Genomic DNA, 17,364 nt, shown 5'->3' with positions numbered 1-17,364 from the left:
GGATCAATTGATCAATTATAGCTCAGAAGGAGAAGATTGTTTGATGGGACTTCACATGACATTGTAGTAATATATATATATATATATATATATATATATATATATATATATATATATATATATATATATATATATATATATATATATATATATATATATATATATATTGTATATGTGGCGCCCTCTAGTTAAAAAATCTGTTAGAGATTATTATTAAGTATATATTTGTTTGCAGGCTGGTAAAGTGAAAGTGATATTGGTAATATTAATGAGCATAAATTAATTGAAACATAAGTTATTGTTAAATTATTCTGTGCTTACAAGACATCATAGCACATTACTTTGTTCAATACTTTTTTTAATTTATTTGTCATCATTTCTATGCAGGTTTAATGAATCTTTGAAAATGTCCAGAAGACACTACCTGGTTGTCCTTCTTTCAGTGATGCTCCTTGTATTTATATATTTTTTTACCTGGAAGAGGACAGACATCATCCCAAGGGTCTTAAACTGCAAGCCAACAAATCCTATCCAAGAAACACTGACAGAGAAGATCACTAACCTTTCCTTTCCTATGCAGAAGGATGAGAAAGAACTGCTTATCTTGGTATGGGTCTGGCCTTTTAAAACACACTTTCCATTAGATGCATGTCAAAGACTTTACAATATTCCTGGATGCAAATTGACAACAGATCGGGGTCTGTATGATACTGCTGATGCCCTGGTTATACATCATGTGGATATAATGTATAATCGAAAATCTTTGCCTCAAAAACAAAGACCACACTATCAACGTTGGGTGTGGTTCAACATGGAACCTCCGTTTATCATTAAAAATTTGAATTATCTAGACAACCTGTTTAATATGACAATGACTTTCCGTCAAGATTCTGATATTTACAGGCCCTACGGTCGTATTGAAGCTTTAAAAAAACCTAAAAATTTCACAATTCTTCCAAAGTCCAAGTTGGTATCTTGGGTTGTAAGTAACTGGAGCCCAGGTATCCGTCGTGCTGAGTATTATGAGGAGCTGAAAAAACACATTTCAATAGATGTTTATGGGAATCGACACAAAAAACTAAATGGAGCAGATTTCTATAAAACCATCTCACAATACAAATTTTACTTGTCTTTTGAGAACTCAATTTACAGGGACTACATCACAGAGAAAATGTGGGTAAATGCATTTGATTCATGGGCTGTTCCTGTTGTGCTAGGGACATCTCGTAAGAATTATGAACGTTTTATCCCCGGTGATGCATTTATTCATGTTAATGACTTCTCCAGCCCAAAGGAACTGGCTGATTTCCTATTAGAGTTGGACAAAGATGATGAAAGATATAGAAAATACTTTAATTGGAGGTCTCATTACAAAGTGAGGAGAGAGACTGGATGGGCTTATCATTATTGTATAGCTTGCCGTGGTTTGAAACAGGCTCCTGATTACCAAGTTATTCCTAGTATTGCCAAATGGTTTCTAGAGGATGCTGAATTTTAGGAAACATTAGACTGTACCAATACACCCAAAGACTTGCTATGTTGTTAATTCACTGTTGACCTCTTATTTCCTGTGTTTCAATGGATAAAGCTATGGAAATTAAAGAAAATCGAAGATTTTTGAGATACAAAAATCTTGTCTCAAAATGACTTCTTTTATACATTGAATTCTTTAGTTTTGAAGCAATTCACCTTCAACAGGTTTATAGACTAAAAAAATCTATAAAAAAATAAGGATTCCTTAAATATGAAAATTGTCTATGAAATGTATATTTAAAGGGACAGTCAAATCCAAAAAAAAAACGTTCATGATTCAAATAGGGCATGCAATTTTAAACAATTTTCCAATTCACTTTTATCACAAATTTTGCTTTGTTCTCTTGGTATTCTTAGTTGAAAGCTAAACCTAGGAGGTTCATATGCTAATTTCATAGACCTTGAAGGCCGCCTCTAATCTAAATGCATTTTGATAGTTGTTCACCACTAGAGGGCATTAGTTCACGTGTTTCATATAGATAACATTGAACTCATGCACGTGAATTTACCATGGAGACAAAATGCAAGTCTGTCAAAAGAACTGAAATAAGGGGGCAGTCTGCAGAGGCTTAGATACAAGGTAATTACAGAGGTAAAACGTGTATAATTATAACTGTGTTGGTTATGCAAAACTGGGGAATTGGTAATTAAGGGATTATCTATCTTTTAAAACAACAAACATTCTGGTGTTGACTGTCCCTTTAATGTACTCATACTGTGCATATTAGAAAATATTTTGAAGGATTCCATGATGGTCATAATATATAATAATAATAATACAGATAACTACACATATTGAAAGTTGGAAGTTAACAGAGAATTAAGGCATTTAAAAGTAAAAACACATCTCTGCTTAGGTTACTTTACATAAATAGCACATAGCCCCTTCATCTATGATGGACTAAGTGTACTTCTCTAGCAATTATGAAATGGAAACCTGCTAAACAAATAGGAAGGTGGCCCAGGGGATAGAGTACCATTTTGCTACATGCAAGACAATATGAGTTGTATTAACCCTTTTCCTACTGGAAATTTCAGGCAAATTCCAGAATTTATTTTTAACATTTTTGCTATCACTCCGTGTAAACAGAAACAGAGCCTTTGTTTTTGTTTTTTTATTTACCTATGAAAAATATATACATTTTTAAAGTAGACAACCCAAGGCATTGATCTATGCCCATTTTGGTATATTTGATGCCACCATTTGGCAGCGAAACACAATCATATAAAAAAATTGTTAACTTTTTTGCAAACTTTGGGTCTCTCAATGAAATTATTTACACACAAATACTGCATTCATAAGACAATCGTTGTAAAAGCTTCTTTGGGCTCCCCTTTGTTCAGAAACAGCAGGCATGATGGGGTTAACCAGGTAGCTTGTAAGGTTAATGTTAGTTATAGTGTAGAGATAACCCTCCCACCTGACACCTCCCACCCCCTGATCCCTATCTGAGCTCACGCAAACAGCTCTCTTCCCTCTATCACCCCCCCCAATGATCATCACCATCTTAGGTTCTGGCAGACAGTCTGCCAATATGCAGTTTAGGGATATTACATTTTTTTTAAATTATGTAGTGTAGGGAAGCCTCCTCATTGACCTACCTTCCTGATCCCCCACCAAACAGCTCTATAACCCGCCCCATCACACTACTCTGCCATTTTTGTTACTGGAAGCTAGTCTGCCTGTAACAAATTGTATATACAGGTAGCCCTCAGTTTACACCAGGGTTAGGTTCCAGAAGGAATGGTTGTAAATCGAAAGCGTTGTAAATTGAAACCCAGTTTATAATGTAAGTCAATGGGAAGTGAGGGAGTTAGGTTCCAGGCCCCTCTCAAAATTGACATAAGTAACACCTAATACATTATTTTTAAAGCTTTGAAATTAAGACTTTAAATGGTAAACAGCATTATAAACCTAAAAATATACTGTAGATTGTATCATCATCAAACTAAGTTTAATAAACAAAAACATTTGCTAAACCACACCTAATAAAATTATCACACAAACACAGACTGTATCATCATCAATCTAAGTTTAATGAACAAAAACAAAATAATCACACAACAGACTGTATCATCATCAAACTAAGTTTAATGTAGAAAAACATTTTTTTACTTGCATTTTTCTGCAGCTAAGGGAAGTGGCTGCTAGATCTTGTTCCTTTAAAAATGGCTCCATTGCTCAGGTCTGGTTATACACTTATTAATTTCAGCCTGCCTGTGTTTAATCACACAACATACTGTATCATCAACAAACTAACTTTAATGTAGAAAAACGTTTTTTTACTTGCATTTTTCTGCAGCTAAGGGAAGTGGCTGCTAGATCTTGCTCCTTTAAAAATGGATCCATTGCTCAGGTCTGGTTATACACTGATTAGCCTGCCTGTGTTTAATCACACAACAGACTGTATCATCATCAAACTAAGTTTAATGAACAAAAACGTTTTTTACTTGCCTTTTTCTGCAAACAGTTCTCTGCATTGAGTCTGCAGCTAAGGGAAGTGGCTGCTAGATCATGTTCCTCTGAAAGCTGATCCATTGATCATGTCTGTCTTGCTTTTCTTTGCATGTGTTTGCTGCAACACAAGCGGACAGCTCCACCTACTGGCTATTTTAATGTATGCATGTGCTAATGCTTTCAATAGCAGTCAATGCTTTTCAATAGCAAAAAAAAGGGCGTTATTCTGAAACAGCGCAAATTGAACCGTCATAAACCGAGGGCCACCTGTATATATATATATATATATATATATATATATATATATATATTTTTTTTTTTTTTAATTTTATATGTATTTTTTTCTGTAGTGTTGTAGACGTTCTCAATCTCCCCTCCTCCATTATCAGGTTTTGTTCTGCAGTGTAGGGTCCCCCTTCAGTCTACCTTTTCCATAGCTGTCGGATCCTATCTCTTCCTCTCCCCTGCTTCTAATATTTTGTTCCGTAGTGTACGGAACCCCACCATTCCCTAACCCCTGCTCACAGGGCTGATCCACTCGCCTCCCTCTTTCCTCCCCTTTGCTACCAATCAGCGCCACTTTCTGTAATGATTGGCAATCTGGCTTCATATAGTAAGGGAGAACGCACTCCATTACTATATGAAGGTAGAAGCCTTCTGTCCCAAGAAGCAGTCTCCACTGTCTAAGCTGACAGTGTGGACTGCAGCATGTGCCTCTGTGTTCATCAATACAGTACGCTGGGCAAAGTACTGTGTGACATAGTACCTATATCCAAATAGAAAAAGGGGTTAATTAATTGATTGATTTTAGTTTTTATAATTATGTATCAGATCCCAGATTAAAACTGTGATGAGAGTGGGAAGTGACATCACCGGATTGGAGGCGGGGCTTAGGTCCGTTTGTCTGTGTAGCAGTTACTTAGTGAGATAAATGCTAGCAGATGTATATTTCCATGCTCTACAATAACATAAGGTTGTACCATCTTTGCTGTGTCCTGCATGTGTCCTGCATCTCATGACATGGTGTCAGAAGTTCTAGCCTGCGCTTCTGTTTCCTGATTGATGATGATGTCAAAGTTTACCCCACATAAACATTTTGATTTCTCTCAGCCTGCAGCTTGGCCCACATGGCGTCAGTGGTTTCAGCGCTTCAGGATTGCTTCCAAGCTAGACAAGGAGAGTGGTGAAGTACAAGTTAATTCTCTTTTATACTCTATGGGGAAAGATGTGGAGCCAGTGTTCAATGTTTTTTCTTTCCAAGAAGGGGAAAAATTTGACTTTGAAATAGTTATGAATAAACTCAGTGCCCACTTTGTGCCCAAAAGAAATGTGATTCATGAGAGGGCTTGTTTTCACAAATGTGCTCAGCGTGTGGGAGAATCTGTGGAGTCATTTGTGCGCAGCCTGTAAGAACTAGCTGAATTCTGTGAGTTTGGTGTTGCTAAAGAAGAGCAAATCAGAGACAGAATAGTCATTAGAATTGCAGATTCTTAAGTCTCTCTGAAGCTCCAGTTAGAGTCTGATTTAACATTAGATGGTGCTATTAGGATGGCCCGCCAGAGTGAACTGGTGAAAAAGCACTGATCTGAGGTCTGAGAGTATTGTGGATGAAGTGCAGCAGTTCAGGAGAGCTGCTATTGAAAGTCACAGTGTGAGCGGTAGACCTAAGACAACAGATAGGCCTAGAAGTGGATGGGCGCAGCATGTCCGATGCACACGGTGCAACCGTGCCCATGATCAGAGCGTCATATGTCCTGCTAAAGACAAAACATGTAGAAAATGTAACAGGATGGGCCATTTTGAAGTGGTGTATAGCGACCAGGAGGGTCAAGAAGTGTACTTTGTGGGGTCTGTTGTTGAACGGCCAGGTTCAGAAGATGATTGGAGGGTTACTTTTACTGTAATTGGAGCCAAAGTTGCCTTTAAGATTGACACAGGAGCAGACATCACTGTAATGTCCTTTGCAGCATTCATAAAACTGCCTCGACAGCCGCAGCTGTCAAAAGTTACAACAAAAGTTCATAGTCCTGGTGGCCGCATTGATTGTGCTGGAAAATTTCTTGCCAGCTGCGAGTACAAGCAAAGGAAATTCACCATGTGGTTGCATGTGATTAGAGGTCAGTGTGTTAACAATTTATTGAGCAGAAAAGCAGCCTGTGGTTTGGGCCTAGTAGCCAGAGTTAATGAAATCTCAGAAGATATGTTTGGTGAATTGTGCCTACTGAATTGCAACCCAGTCCGCATATCACTTAAAGGTGACGCAGTCCCATACAGCATTACCACTCCCTGTAGAATTCTGTTCCCGCTCATGCCTCAAGTGGGGAAGGAGCTTCTGCGTATGAAGAATATGGGGGTTATTGAAGAGATTGTTGAAGCAACTGACTGGTGTGCCCCCATTGTGCCTGTTGCGAAGAAAAACGGGAAATTACGCATCTGCGTAGACTTGAAAAGTCTGAATGAGGCGGTGAAGAGAGAGAGATATGTGCTGCTGACACTTGAAGACATAGCTCCGAAATTTGCTGGGGTTAAGTTCTTCTCTACATTGGATGCTTCTAGCAGCTTCTGGCAGATACAGCTAGATCCAAAGTGCCAAAAAACTGACTACCTTCATCACACCGGTAGGTCGGTTTTGTTTCTGCAGACTCCACTTCGGGATATCCTCTGCTCCTGAAATCTTTCAAAGAGAAATGAGTTCTCTCTTAAGAGACCACGTGGGCACGGCAGTCGTCATGGATGAAATCTTGGTGTATGGGTCTACATTGGAGGAACATGATCAGCGACTGAGCTGCATGCTGCAGACTATTAGAGAGCCCGGGCTGAAGTTAAATAAAGAGAAATGCCATTTTAGGAAAGCTGAGTTATGTTACTTTGGGCATTTCATCAATGGGGATGGCATCAAGCCAGACCCAGAGAAAATGTGTACTATTGAATAGATGAAAAGTCCTTGTGATGTACATGAGCTGAGACAAATATTGGGCCTTGTAAATTATGTGGGCAGGTTCCTCCCAGATTTATCCACTATACTACACCCTATCACAGAGTTGCTAAAGAAAGATGTTGCCTGGGTCTGGGGACCTTCACAGGAAGAATCTTTTATGCAGGTCAAGTCCCTGCTGGGGTCTGCCCCAGTGTTGGGGTTCTATGACCTTTCCAAAAAAACTGTGGTTAGTGCTGATGCGAGCAGTTATGGGTTAGGGGCCGCCCTCCTGCAGTTGAATGAAAACAAACTACAGCCCATCGCATACTGTTCCCGTACACTGATGGCTGCTGAGTCAAAATACGCCCAAATTGAGAAAGAGTGCCTGGTGGCAGTTTGGGCCTGTGAGCGCTTTCAGCGTTACCTAGTGGGTTTAGAGAAATTTAGTCTGGAGACTGACCATAAACCACTAGTCCCTCTAATCAACTCCTATGATAATGACAAAACACCCCTAAGATTCCAGAGACTTCTAATGAGGCTGCTCAGGGTCAATGTTCAGGCAGTGCATGGAAACAACTGGCTGTAGCAGATACACTGTCCAGGCTCCCGCTGGCTGCTGCTGAAGAGTCTTCAACGGAATCGGATGTGAAAGTTTATGTAGATTCAGTTCTGGCCTCCAAGTCCATCTCTTCAGGGAAGCTAGAACAAATAAAGAAAGACATATTTAGATACAGACCTTCAAGATGTTATAAAGTACATAAAAGAAGGTTGGCCTAAGAGTCGGGCAGCCTGGATGTCTTTAAGTTCTTACCAGTCATAGAGGTCGCAGCTCACGGAGCTGGATGGGTAGGTGCTGTTACAGGACCGTATTGTTATTCCTGTCAGCATGAGGCAGGAAATGTTAAACAGGATTCATGATGGCCACGTAGGCTTTGCAAAGTGCAGAGAAAGGGCAGCTACGGCAGTATGATGGCCTGGGATCAGTTCCGACATTGCAAGCCATGTGTCTAATTGTGTCTTTTTGCTGGGAACAACATCTCTTGGAGGGAGACAGAGTGGAACAAAAGACAGAACCACAAAGTCCTTGTAGATGTAGTGGGTAGTAACTACCTTAGCTAAAAATCCCAGATTTGTCCACCGAACTGCTTTATAAGAATGGAACACCAGAAACAGCAGGTCACATTGGAGATCAGATAATTCTAATACTCTGCGAACAGAGGAGCAGCAAACAAGAAAATCACCAAGAAAGCAAAATTAACATCAACAGAACAATGCTAGAAATAGCCTGAACAAACTCCTGAACATCTGGCAAGCAAGCTAACTTTTGCTAAACAGAACTGAAAAGGCTGGAAAACTGACCCTTAAGGAAACTGGCCTGCAGGTCTCTCTCCAGACTATCCTGAAAAAACTGCAAGATACAGGGAATTCGCACTCTATACCAGGAAAATCCACACTATGCACACAGATAGAAGTAAACCCGATAAATATGTCTAAATATAGGCTTGAATACCTGAAAAAGAAACTGTATCACTGTCTTAGAGGCTGTCTCTGAGACAATATTTAGCCATACAATCTAACTGTGCTTATCTTCAGAATATATAGGTTCTGCTAAAAGAATGTACCCTGTTCTTGAAGGTCTGGTCTCAAAGACAACTGCCACAGAGGAACAGACGACATTCTCACTAGTTTCACATACCAAGACCTGCGTGGCCAAGCAGCAGACAGAAGAATCAATGAAAACCTCTCCTGATCGATCAGAGCAGCATGATCCAGAGGAAAAAGATACACTAGATGGAAGAGCCAGGGGACCATCAGGGCTCAAAACAGCACCATCTCTCGATCTTGACCCGTATCTCGGTAATTTTGCATAGAGACAGGAAGCCATAGGTATTTCACTGGACACCCCATATGTGGGATGACTTAGTAGAATACCTCCTAGATTAGGTGCTAAACCCCTGAGTAGAGAGTATGACTGCTCAGAAATTCCGCTATCCAGTTTTCCACCCCTGGAATGTGGCTGGCAGATATCTGACAAAAGGTATGTCTCTGCCCATTGAAGAATGAGTGACTCCTCCTGCATCGCCAGAGAGCTTTGTGTTCTTCACCGATGACTGACAGAAGTTCCAGATGAGATGTTGTTTGATTGGAAATTAAAATAATGGGCTGAACGAAGCTGAGGCCAAAATAGAGCATTGACGATGGCCCTCAAAAACAGAGAGTTGATGGGGAGAGTCTCTTCCTCTTGGCGCCAAATTCCCTGAATCCTCAGAGAACCCCACACAGTGCCTCACCCTGACAAGTTTAAATTAGGGGAATTAATCACTCAGGGAGGACATAGAAAACACATTCCTTGAAGAACAGGGTTCTGTGACTGTCACCAGTTGCAAACTATCTCCTCTGTGGTCCAGAGATATTACCTAATACAGATCTGAACGTTCCTCATCTACTGTCTGAAAACACATAACTTGAGAGTTCTCAGAGAAAGCGGGCAAATGAAATAGCATCTGAAGCTGCAATCATAAGACCTACCACTTCCATGCATTGTGTTACTGAAGGCCAAGGAGAGGATTGAATATATGTCAGGTAGCCTTAAGCTTCTCCCTGCCTTCATACATGAAAGATACACAAATGTAGGTAGAAGGTAAGATAACACCCAGAAATACCACTTTCGAAATAGGATTGAGATAATTTGATACCAGGATAAATATCTAAAGTAAATCTTTGAAAGAGTTGACACTTAAGGTAAATATGGAGACTGAACCAAGATGACAGCCAAGTACAGCACCACCGCAATCCCCTATAGTCTGCCTACAAGAACTAAGACTCCTGGAACCTTTATCAAAATCCTGAGAGTCATAGCTAAACCAAGGTAAGAACTAGGAAGTGGAAAAGCTTGTCCAGGAAGGCCAACATATAGATACTGGAATGATCTCAGAATTGGAAGGAGAAGGCATGATGCCTTCAGATCCATGGTGGCCAGGACTAAATTCTCCTGCATGAGAGGAAGAGATACCTGGTAGTCCTTAAGGATAAGCACTGCCAAATAGAAATAAGCTTGCTAACACATTAAAACACTATAAACTAACTAAAAAAAGGAATGCTTCGGCACTGGTAGTGCTAGAAGACCACCATATATAGTTAATTTCGATATAAGAGTAAAAACAAGAAGGGAGTACAGGGGCGCTTACTCCTTTAGGCGTAGTATGTACTTAAAATGACAAATTTAATTTGAACACAAGACAAATGAACACTCACATGTTCAAAACTCAAACAAATATGAGGTATGATAACAACATATGGAAAATCATTGAGTCTCAAGGCTCTGCTTAGGTATCTACTGTAGTGTCCCAGAGTAGTTCTCCTCACTTCTAAAAGTTCAGATTTCCCGACTTGGATTGTCTCAGCTGGGCACTTATAAATATAAAAGAAGCATCACAGAAAATCTCACAGCCGTTCAAAAGAGCTCCGGCCGGATTGTCAAACAGCTATGGGTGACGTGTAGAAGGTGGGCTTGGCCTAACGCGTTTTGTAGTTGACTTCTTACTTCATCAGAGGCAAGAGTAAATAAGAAATTCTGATAAACCGCCAGAGTTCTATAGTTTACAAGAAAAAATAAGTACAGGTGAGGTATATAAGCACTAGAAATGCTAATGAACCACAGACATGTTTATCCTGATATAAGCATAAGCATGTTAAAAAGATTGCTATGGTTGATAAACCATCAGATAAGATAATTTGCTATATAAGAAATAAGCAAGTTGATGCATTGGAATTCAGAGAAAATAAGCACTGGAAACACTAATAAATCACCCAATATATCTAATTCAGAAATTAGTGTGTATAAGCTTCTGTGAATCCATTTTTATATTCTATAGCTGAAATACTGTAGGAGCATATAAGCATTGATTATGCTATAAATCACCATACATATTTATTTTCTACAGTTGACATAAGTGAGAAGTATCCATAAGGCTATAAATCACCATACATTCTCATTCTCTACAGCTGAAAATGTATATAAGCATCTGCAATGCTATAAATCCCCATATATATTTATTTTCTACTGCTGAAATAAGTGCATAAGCATCTGGAATTATATGGGGTAGATTTATTAAATTTCAAGCGGACATGATTCACTATAGTGAATCATGTCCGCTCGACATTGCTAAATGCCAACAGCATATGCTGTCCGCAATTATCATTGCACAAGCATTTCTAGTGAAATGCTTGTGCAATGCTGCCCCCCTGCTCACTGGCAGCCAATCGGCCACTAGTAAGAGCTGTCAATCATCCCAATCGCATATTATGTCCACTGCTTCTTAACTTCTGTTTCAGGCATTCGCTACCTCATAAATGGAGCCTTAAAAATCCACGTATAGATTTATTCTCTTCAGCTGAAATAAGTGTATATAAGCAGCTGCAATGCTATAAATCACCCTAATATTTAACTTCTATAGCTAAAAAAAAATGTTTATCAGCAGCTGTAATATATAATATATCTACAATTTCTACAGCCGAAAAAAAGTGTATAAACATCTGCAATGCTATAAATCACATCTAATTTCTACAACTGAAAAAAGTGTTTATTAGAAATAAACAATAGCGTATATCATCAGGGGTAGCTATGAAGGGAAATTGCTCTAGACTAAGAATCTACAAAGTAAAAAAACCCAATTCCTAGGATAAAATGCCCTTAGCACTATAAGTAAAAAACATGTGCATAAGTATAGATTATTTGTAACCTTAGGCTTGCAATCCAGTGAAGCCAACTACAGAGGTACCAGAGATCACTAAAGTATAACACAGTACTTTCCATACACAGTATGCTGAACTTATGTCGTTAAAGTGATGGTGAATTTCAGACTATAAGAATGTTGCAATGAAAAATATATTAGTTTGAAAGTAAAACCACATAATTATTTTTTTAAAGTATATATATATTAGGGCTGGGCGATATGGGCAAAAAAAAAATCGCAATTTTCTTATAAATGACTATAACACCTTCATTTTGCATTAAAAAGTTTATTTAACACTACAGAATCTTAATGCGCATGTTTCTCAAAGCCCAATAAACTCTTGGAGCATAAAAATACAAAACAAAAAATAGTTCAAATAAAATTTGCTGCCTGTGATGTGATTAAAGGGCCACTGTAAGTAAATATTTTCTATGCCTGTTACTAACTAACTACCCCAAATACTCTTTTTATCAATAGCATTTCATTAACATATCTCTACCGTATATCAGAAATCTTATCTGCAAATTTAATTGTTTTCCAAACCCACTCCGTGGGTATCCTTTGCTCTGTACCAATCCCTTTACAATACCTAGGTTTCAAAATGGCGCTTTAAACACAAAGTTATTGGTTTAAGTATTTTGAACACTCAGTGCTGAAAATAGTGGGCAGGATAACGTGACATCATCGGTGAATAAAAGATATAACTTTTAGAACGTTATGAAACTTCGTTTTGGAGAAAATATAGGTCAGTAGGTTTTAATTAATGTTTATTAACTTTAATATGTTAGTTGTTTAGCTTAAAAATTATAACAGAAAGTAATCCTTTAAATAGTCGCCAGTTATTAGGTCTTATGACACACAACATTGTCATGTTTTCTTGGACAGTCATTCTAACTGTGGACAGTGGTATAATTAACATATGGAACAGTGTAAGCCACATACACACACAAATATATATATATATATATATATATATATATATATATATATATATATATATATATATATACACACACATATATAATATACAATCACATACACAGTTACACACACATATATGTGTGTATGTATGTGTGTGTGTATATATATATATATATATATATATATATACACACACAGGTAGCCCTCAGTTTACTCTGGGGTTAGGTTCCAGGAGGAATGGTTGTAAATCAAAACCATTGTAAATTGAAACCACAGTTTATAATGTAAGTCAGTGGGAAGTGAGGGAGTTAGGTTCCAGGCCCCTCTCAAAATTGTCATAAGTAACACCTAATACATTATTTTTAAAGCTTTGAAATGAAGACTTTAAATGCTAAACAGCATTATAAACCTAATAATATAGATTGTATCATCATCAAACTAAGTTTATTGAATAAAAACATTTGCTAACAGCACCTATTTAAATAATCACACAACAAACTACATCATCATCAATCTAAGTTTAATAAACAAAAACGTTTTTTACTTGCATTTTTCTGCAATCAGTTCTCTGCATTGTTAGCGTGTTAGATAATATTGGGTCTACACCTATACACATATTCTATGCATTTCAATCTGCAGTGATGAATAAGCAGTTAGATACCCTCATCTCAAGCAGCTGGACAGGAAGATAATAGGGAAGTGCCTGCTAAATCTTGCTCGATAGGTCTGGTCTGATCTGTGTACACAGATCAATTTAAGGCTGTTAAGTTGCATAACTTTGCTGCAAAACAAGCGGACAGCTCCACCTACTGGCTATTTTAATTAGTGTATTGCTTTCCAAAAGCTTTTCAATAGCAGTCACATGACTGAAAAAAAAGGTTGTTATTCTGAAACCGTGCAAATTGAACCGGCATAAACTGAGGTCCACCTGTATATTACTTTATTTTTCTTCTTTTTTTAAACATTTTAATTTGACTATAAATGAGCCCTGCTCCTGTGCAAGAATCCAATAGAGGCATATAGCAGTAGGGGTGGGGGGCTGCTACTTTCAGAAATGCTGTTCCTTGCTGATATCAAATACATTGTAGATGCAGTTAAAGGGACATAATACTCATATGCTAAATAACTTGAAACTGATGCAGTATAACTGTAAAAAGCTGACAGGAAAATATCACCTGAGTATCTCTATGTAAAAAAGGAAGATATTTTACCTCACAATCTCCTCAGCTCAGCAGAGTAAGTTCTGTGTAAAAATTTATACTCAGCTGCTCCCAGCTGCAGGTTAAAAAAACATAAAAAAATGAAGAAATGAACAGCAGCCAATCAGTATCAGCAGTGCTGAGGTCATGAACTCTTTTACTGTGATCTCATGAGATTTGACTTAACTCTCATGAGATTTCATTGTTACACTGAATAGGGAAATAACATGAGAGTGCACGAGGCTCATCCTTTCAGCTGTCCCGGGACAGACATACTAATATGCTGCTTAGAAATCCTTTACAATGGGATGTGGCTACTGAGGAACTTTTGAGGTAAAATATATTTCTTTTTTACATAGAGATGTTCAGGTGATATTTTCTAGTCACAGTTACATCTGCTATGTATTTGAGCCGTTTCTCAGAGAGCAGGAGATTGTGTGGGAGGTTCCATAATTATTACATACCCTAAGTTTCAGACTGCAGACTTTCCTAGAGGGAAATATAAGTAAGTGGCTTTCCCTCCTCTTCAGTCTTCTGCATGGTTCCATAATGATTACATACCCTAAGTTTCAGACTGTAGAGGTCCCTAGGGGGAATATAAGTACCTCTTCACATCTTCTGCATGGGCTCTGCTTTTAGATTTCAATGGTTTGATCGGATGCTGAGATCACAAACAGAAAGTGAAACAGATATTTTACAAATATGTGCTAAAAACAACCACTAGATGGATCTGGTTTGCAAGAAATCACATACAAATAATGCAGTACAGCCACTTCTGAGTTTTTTTTTCAGAAAAAAATTGCGGCCTCTTGCGGTTTTTAAATCCCGGCAATTAATCACGGTTTAAAACTAAAACTGCGAAAAATCGTGCAGCCCTAATATCTATCTATCTATCTATCTATCTATCTATCTATCTATCTATCTATCTATCTATATATTATATATATATATATATATATATATATATATATATTTATATATATATATATTTTTATATATATATATATATATATTTATATATATATATATATAAATGTATAAATAAATATATATATATATATATATATATATATATATATATATATATATATATATATATATATATATATATATATATATATAAAATAAAAGATTTATAATCCTAATTGGTATTGTCGGTTCCTCCGTCCCCTTCATTTCCTATTTTGGCTGGGCCTTGATGTATAAAGCAGTCAAATCCACGTCCTACATAGGCTTTCTAGGGGCTTTAAAGGGGCTGGACTTCAAGATTGTCAAATGACACACATGCTGATTGGATGTTCACTAGAATTGTCATTTAAAAAAAAAAAAAAAGAGTTCATCCAAGTGGGCCGGTATAAAATTGCAATAGAGGCATTACTATATGCACTAATGTTTCCCCTTTAACAGATGGATTAAAAACAGAAAAGGTAAACATATATTTTTTTAATGGCAAAGATTAAATATATGACATTTGATTAGTTAAGGTTTATTATCACTTTAATACATTTACAGTAAAATAAACAGGTATGTGTAGATTCAGAAGTAGAAATGCACTGAAAAAATAAACAGTATACATAGGAGGATATTCAAACTCTAATGCACAGCATAAAGGGGATTGCACTTTTAAAAATTACATGAAGCCTGGCCGCCCCCACAGCTTGTGTGATTATTAAAAGTAAAGGGCAAGAGAATATCGCTGTTGCACTAGATTAATGATCTGTTCCCCCTCCCACTCACTCAGAATATAAGAACCCACAGCGCTGAAGCATTGAATACCATGAGATATTAATATCAAGAGCGGTATGCGTGCCAAAAACTGTCCTATGGTGGGAAGCGCTTAAACTCGCGCATCACTATGGCGCTGCTGAGCACTGCGCATCAAGTTAACAAGAGACTGTACAACACCACACTCCGGTCTACACATAACATCTAGAAAAGGACCACAGCGCCTATAAACAAACCAGGGAGCAAAAATTTAGCAATCACAAGTCTACTCCGGTTCCGAAATAAAGGCACTAGCCAACCAGACCTGGAGTGAAGCTCCACAAGTCTCACCATAGAAGGCAGCGAGCTCTTAATACCACCCCATATGATGTCGTTTAAATACATGGATTAAGAATAGGGAGCTCAGAAAAAAAAAAATTGAGCAATTATAAGTCTACTCCAGTTCCCAAATAAAGGCACTAGCCACACTAGAACTGGAGTGATGTTCCACAAGTCTCCATTCAGAAGGCCACTAGCCCCCTTGTCATTAATAGTGATGTCGCGAGCATAAAATTTTGCGTTCGCGAACCGCGAACGCGAACTTCCGCAAAAGTTTGTGAACGGGCGAACTGGGCAAACCGCCATTGACTTCAATGGACAGGCAAATTTTAAAACCCACAGGGACTCTTTCTGGCCACAATAGTGATGGAAAAGTTGTTTTAAGGGGACTAACACCTGGACTGTGGCATGCCGGAGGGGGATCCAAGGCAAAACTCCCACGGACAATTACATAGTTGAGCCTGACACAAAAAAGCAGACTGATGTTTCACAGTCCAAAAAGTTTTTTTTTTTTTTAAATGTACACTTACACTACTATTAAACAAGATATGAGTGGTGACACTGGGCAAGTGGGCACAGTATACGCTGTGAGCCTGACACAAAAAAGCAGACTGATGTTTCACAGTCAAAAAAGTTTTTTTTTTTTAAATGTACACTTACACTACTATTAAACAAGATATGAGTGGTGACACTGGGCAAGTGGGCACAGTATACGCTGTGAGCCTGACACAAAAAAGCAGACTGATGTTTCACAGTCAAAAAAGTTTTTTTTTTTTTTTAATGTACACTTACACTACTATTAAACAAGATATGAGTGGTGGCACTGGGCAAGTGGGCACAGTATACGCTGTGAGCCTGACACAAAAAAGCAGACTGATGTTTCACAGTCCAAAAGGTTTTTGTTTTTTTTAAATGTACACTTACACTACTATTAAACAAGATATGAGTGGTGGCACTGGGCAAGTGGGCACAGTATACGCTGTGAGCCTGACACAAAAAAGCAGACTGATGTTTCACAGTCAAAAAAGTTTTTTTTTTTTTTTTTTTAATTTACACTACTGTTACACCAGATATGAGTGGTGGCACTGGGCAAGTGGGCACAGTATACGCTTTGAGCCTGACACACACGGTAGCAGACAGGCAACTGCAATTAGATTACACAGGAAAAAAAACAAAAAAAAAACAGACTGATGTTCTAGCCCTAAAAAGGGCTTTTTGGGGTGCTCTCCTTACAGCAGAGATCAGATGAGTCCTTCACGACTGTAGTGGACACTGAATACACTAGTCTAGCTATCAATTTCCCTATTCAATCAGCAGCAGCTACACTGTCCCTCCTCTCCCTAAGAATGCAGCTTCCGAATGAATCTAAAATGGATGCTGTCCAGGAGGTAGGAGGGTCTGGGAGGGAGGATCTGCTGCTGATTGGCTGGAATGTGCCTGCTGACTGTGAGGTACAGGGTCAAAGTATTACTCAATGATGACTAATAGGGGGCGGGTCGATCGAACTATTTGCGACATCACTAGTCATTAATGCTGTTGCTTGCTGTGGCAGAATAA

General features: G+C 38.1%; 1 protein-coding gene across 1 annotated transcript in view; it reads left to right on the top strand.

Moving 5' to 3' along the window:
- LOC128636499 (3-galactosyl-N-acetylglucosaminide 4-alpha-L-fucosyltransferase FUT3-like) overlaps positions 1–1,498 on the top strand; it is a 73,099-nt gene extending 71,601 nt beyond the window's left edge. The window contains exon 3 of the mRNA XM_053689507.1: positions 433–1,498. Within this exon, the coding sequence (XP_053545482.1) occupies positions 433–1,498 (1,066 nt within the window). The remainder of the gene's footprint in view (positions 1–432) is intronic.
- Positions 1,499–17,364: the final 15,866 nt, after the last annotated feature.

This window comes from Bombina bombina, chromosome 7 (assembly GCF_027579735.1).
Source record: "Bombina bombina isolate aBomBom1 chromosome 7, aBomBom1.pri, whole genome shotgun sequence".
Classification (NCBI taxonomy): Eukaryota; Metazoa; Chordata; class Amphibia; order Anura; family Bombinatoridae; genus Bombina; species Bombina bombina.
The sequence above is the reverse complement of the archived record's forward strand: the minus strand, read 5'-3'. Positions and strand labels throughout refer to the sequence as shown.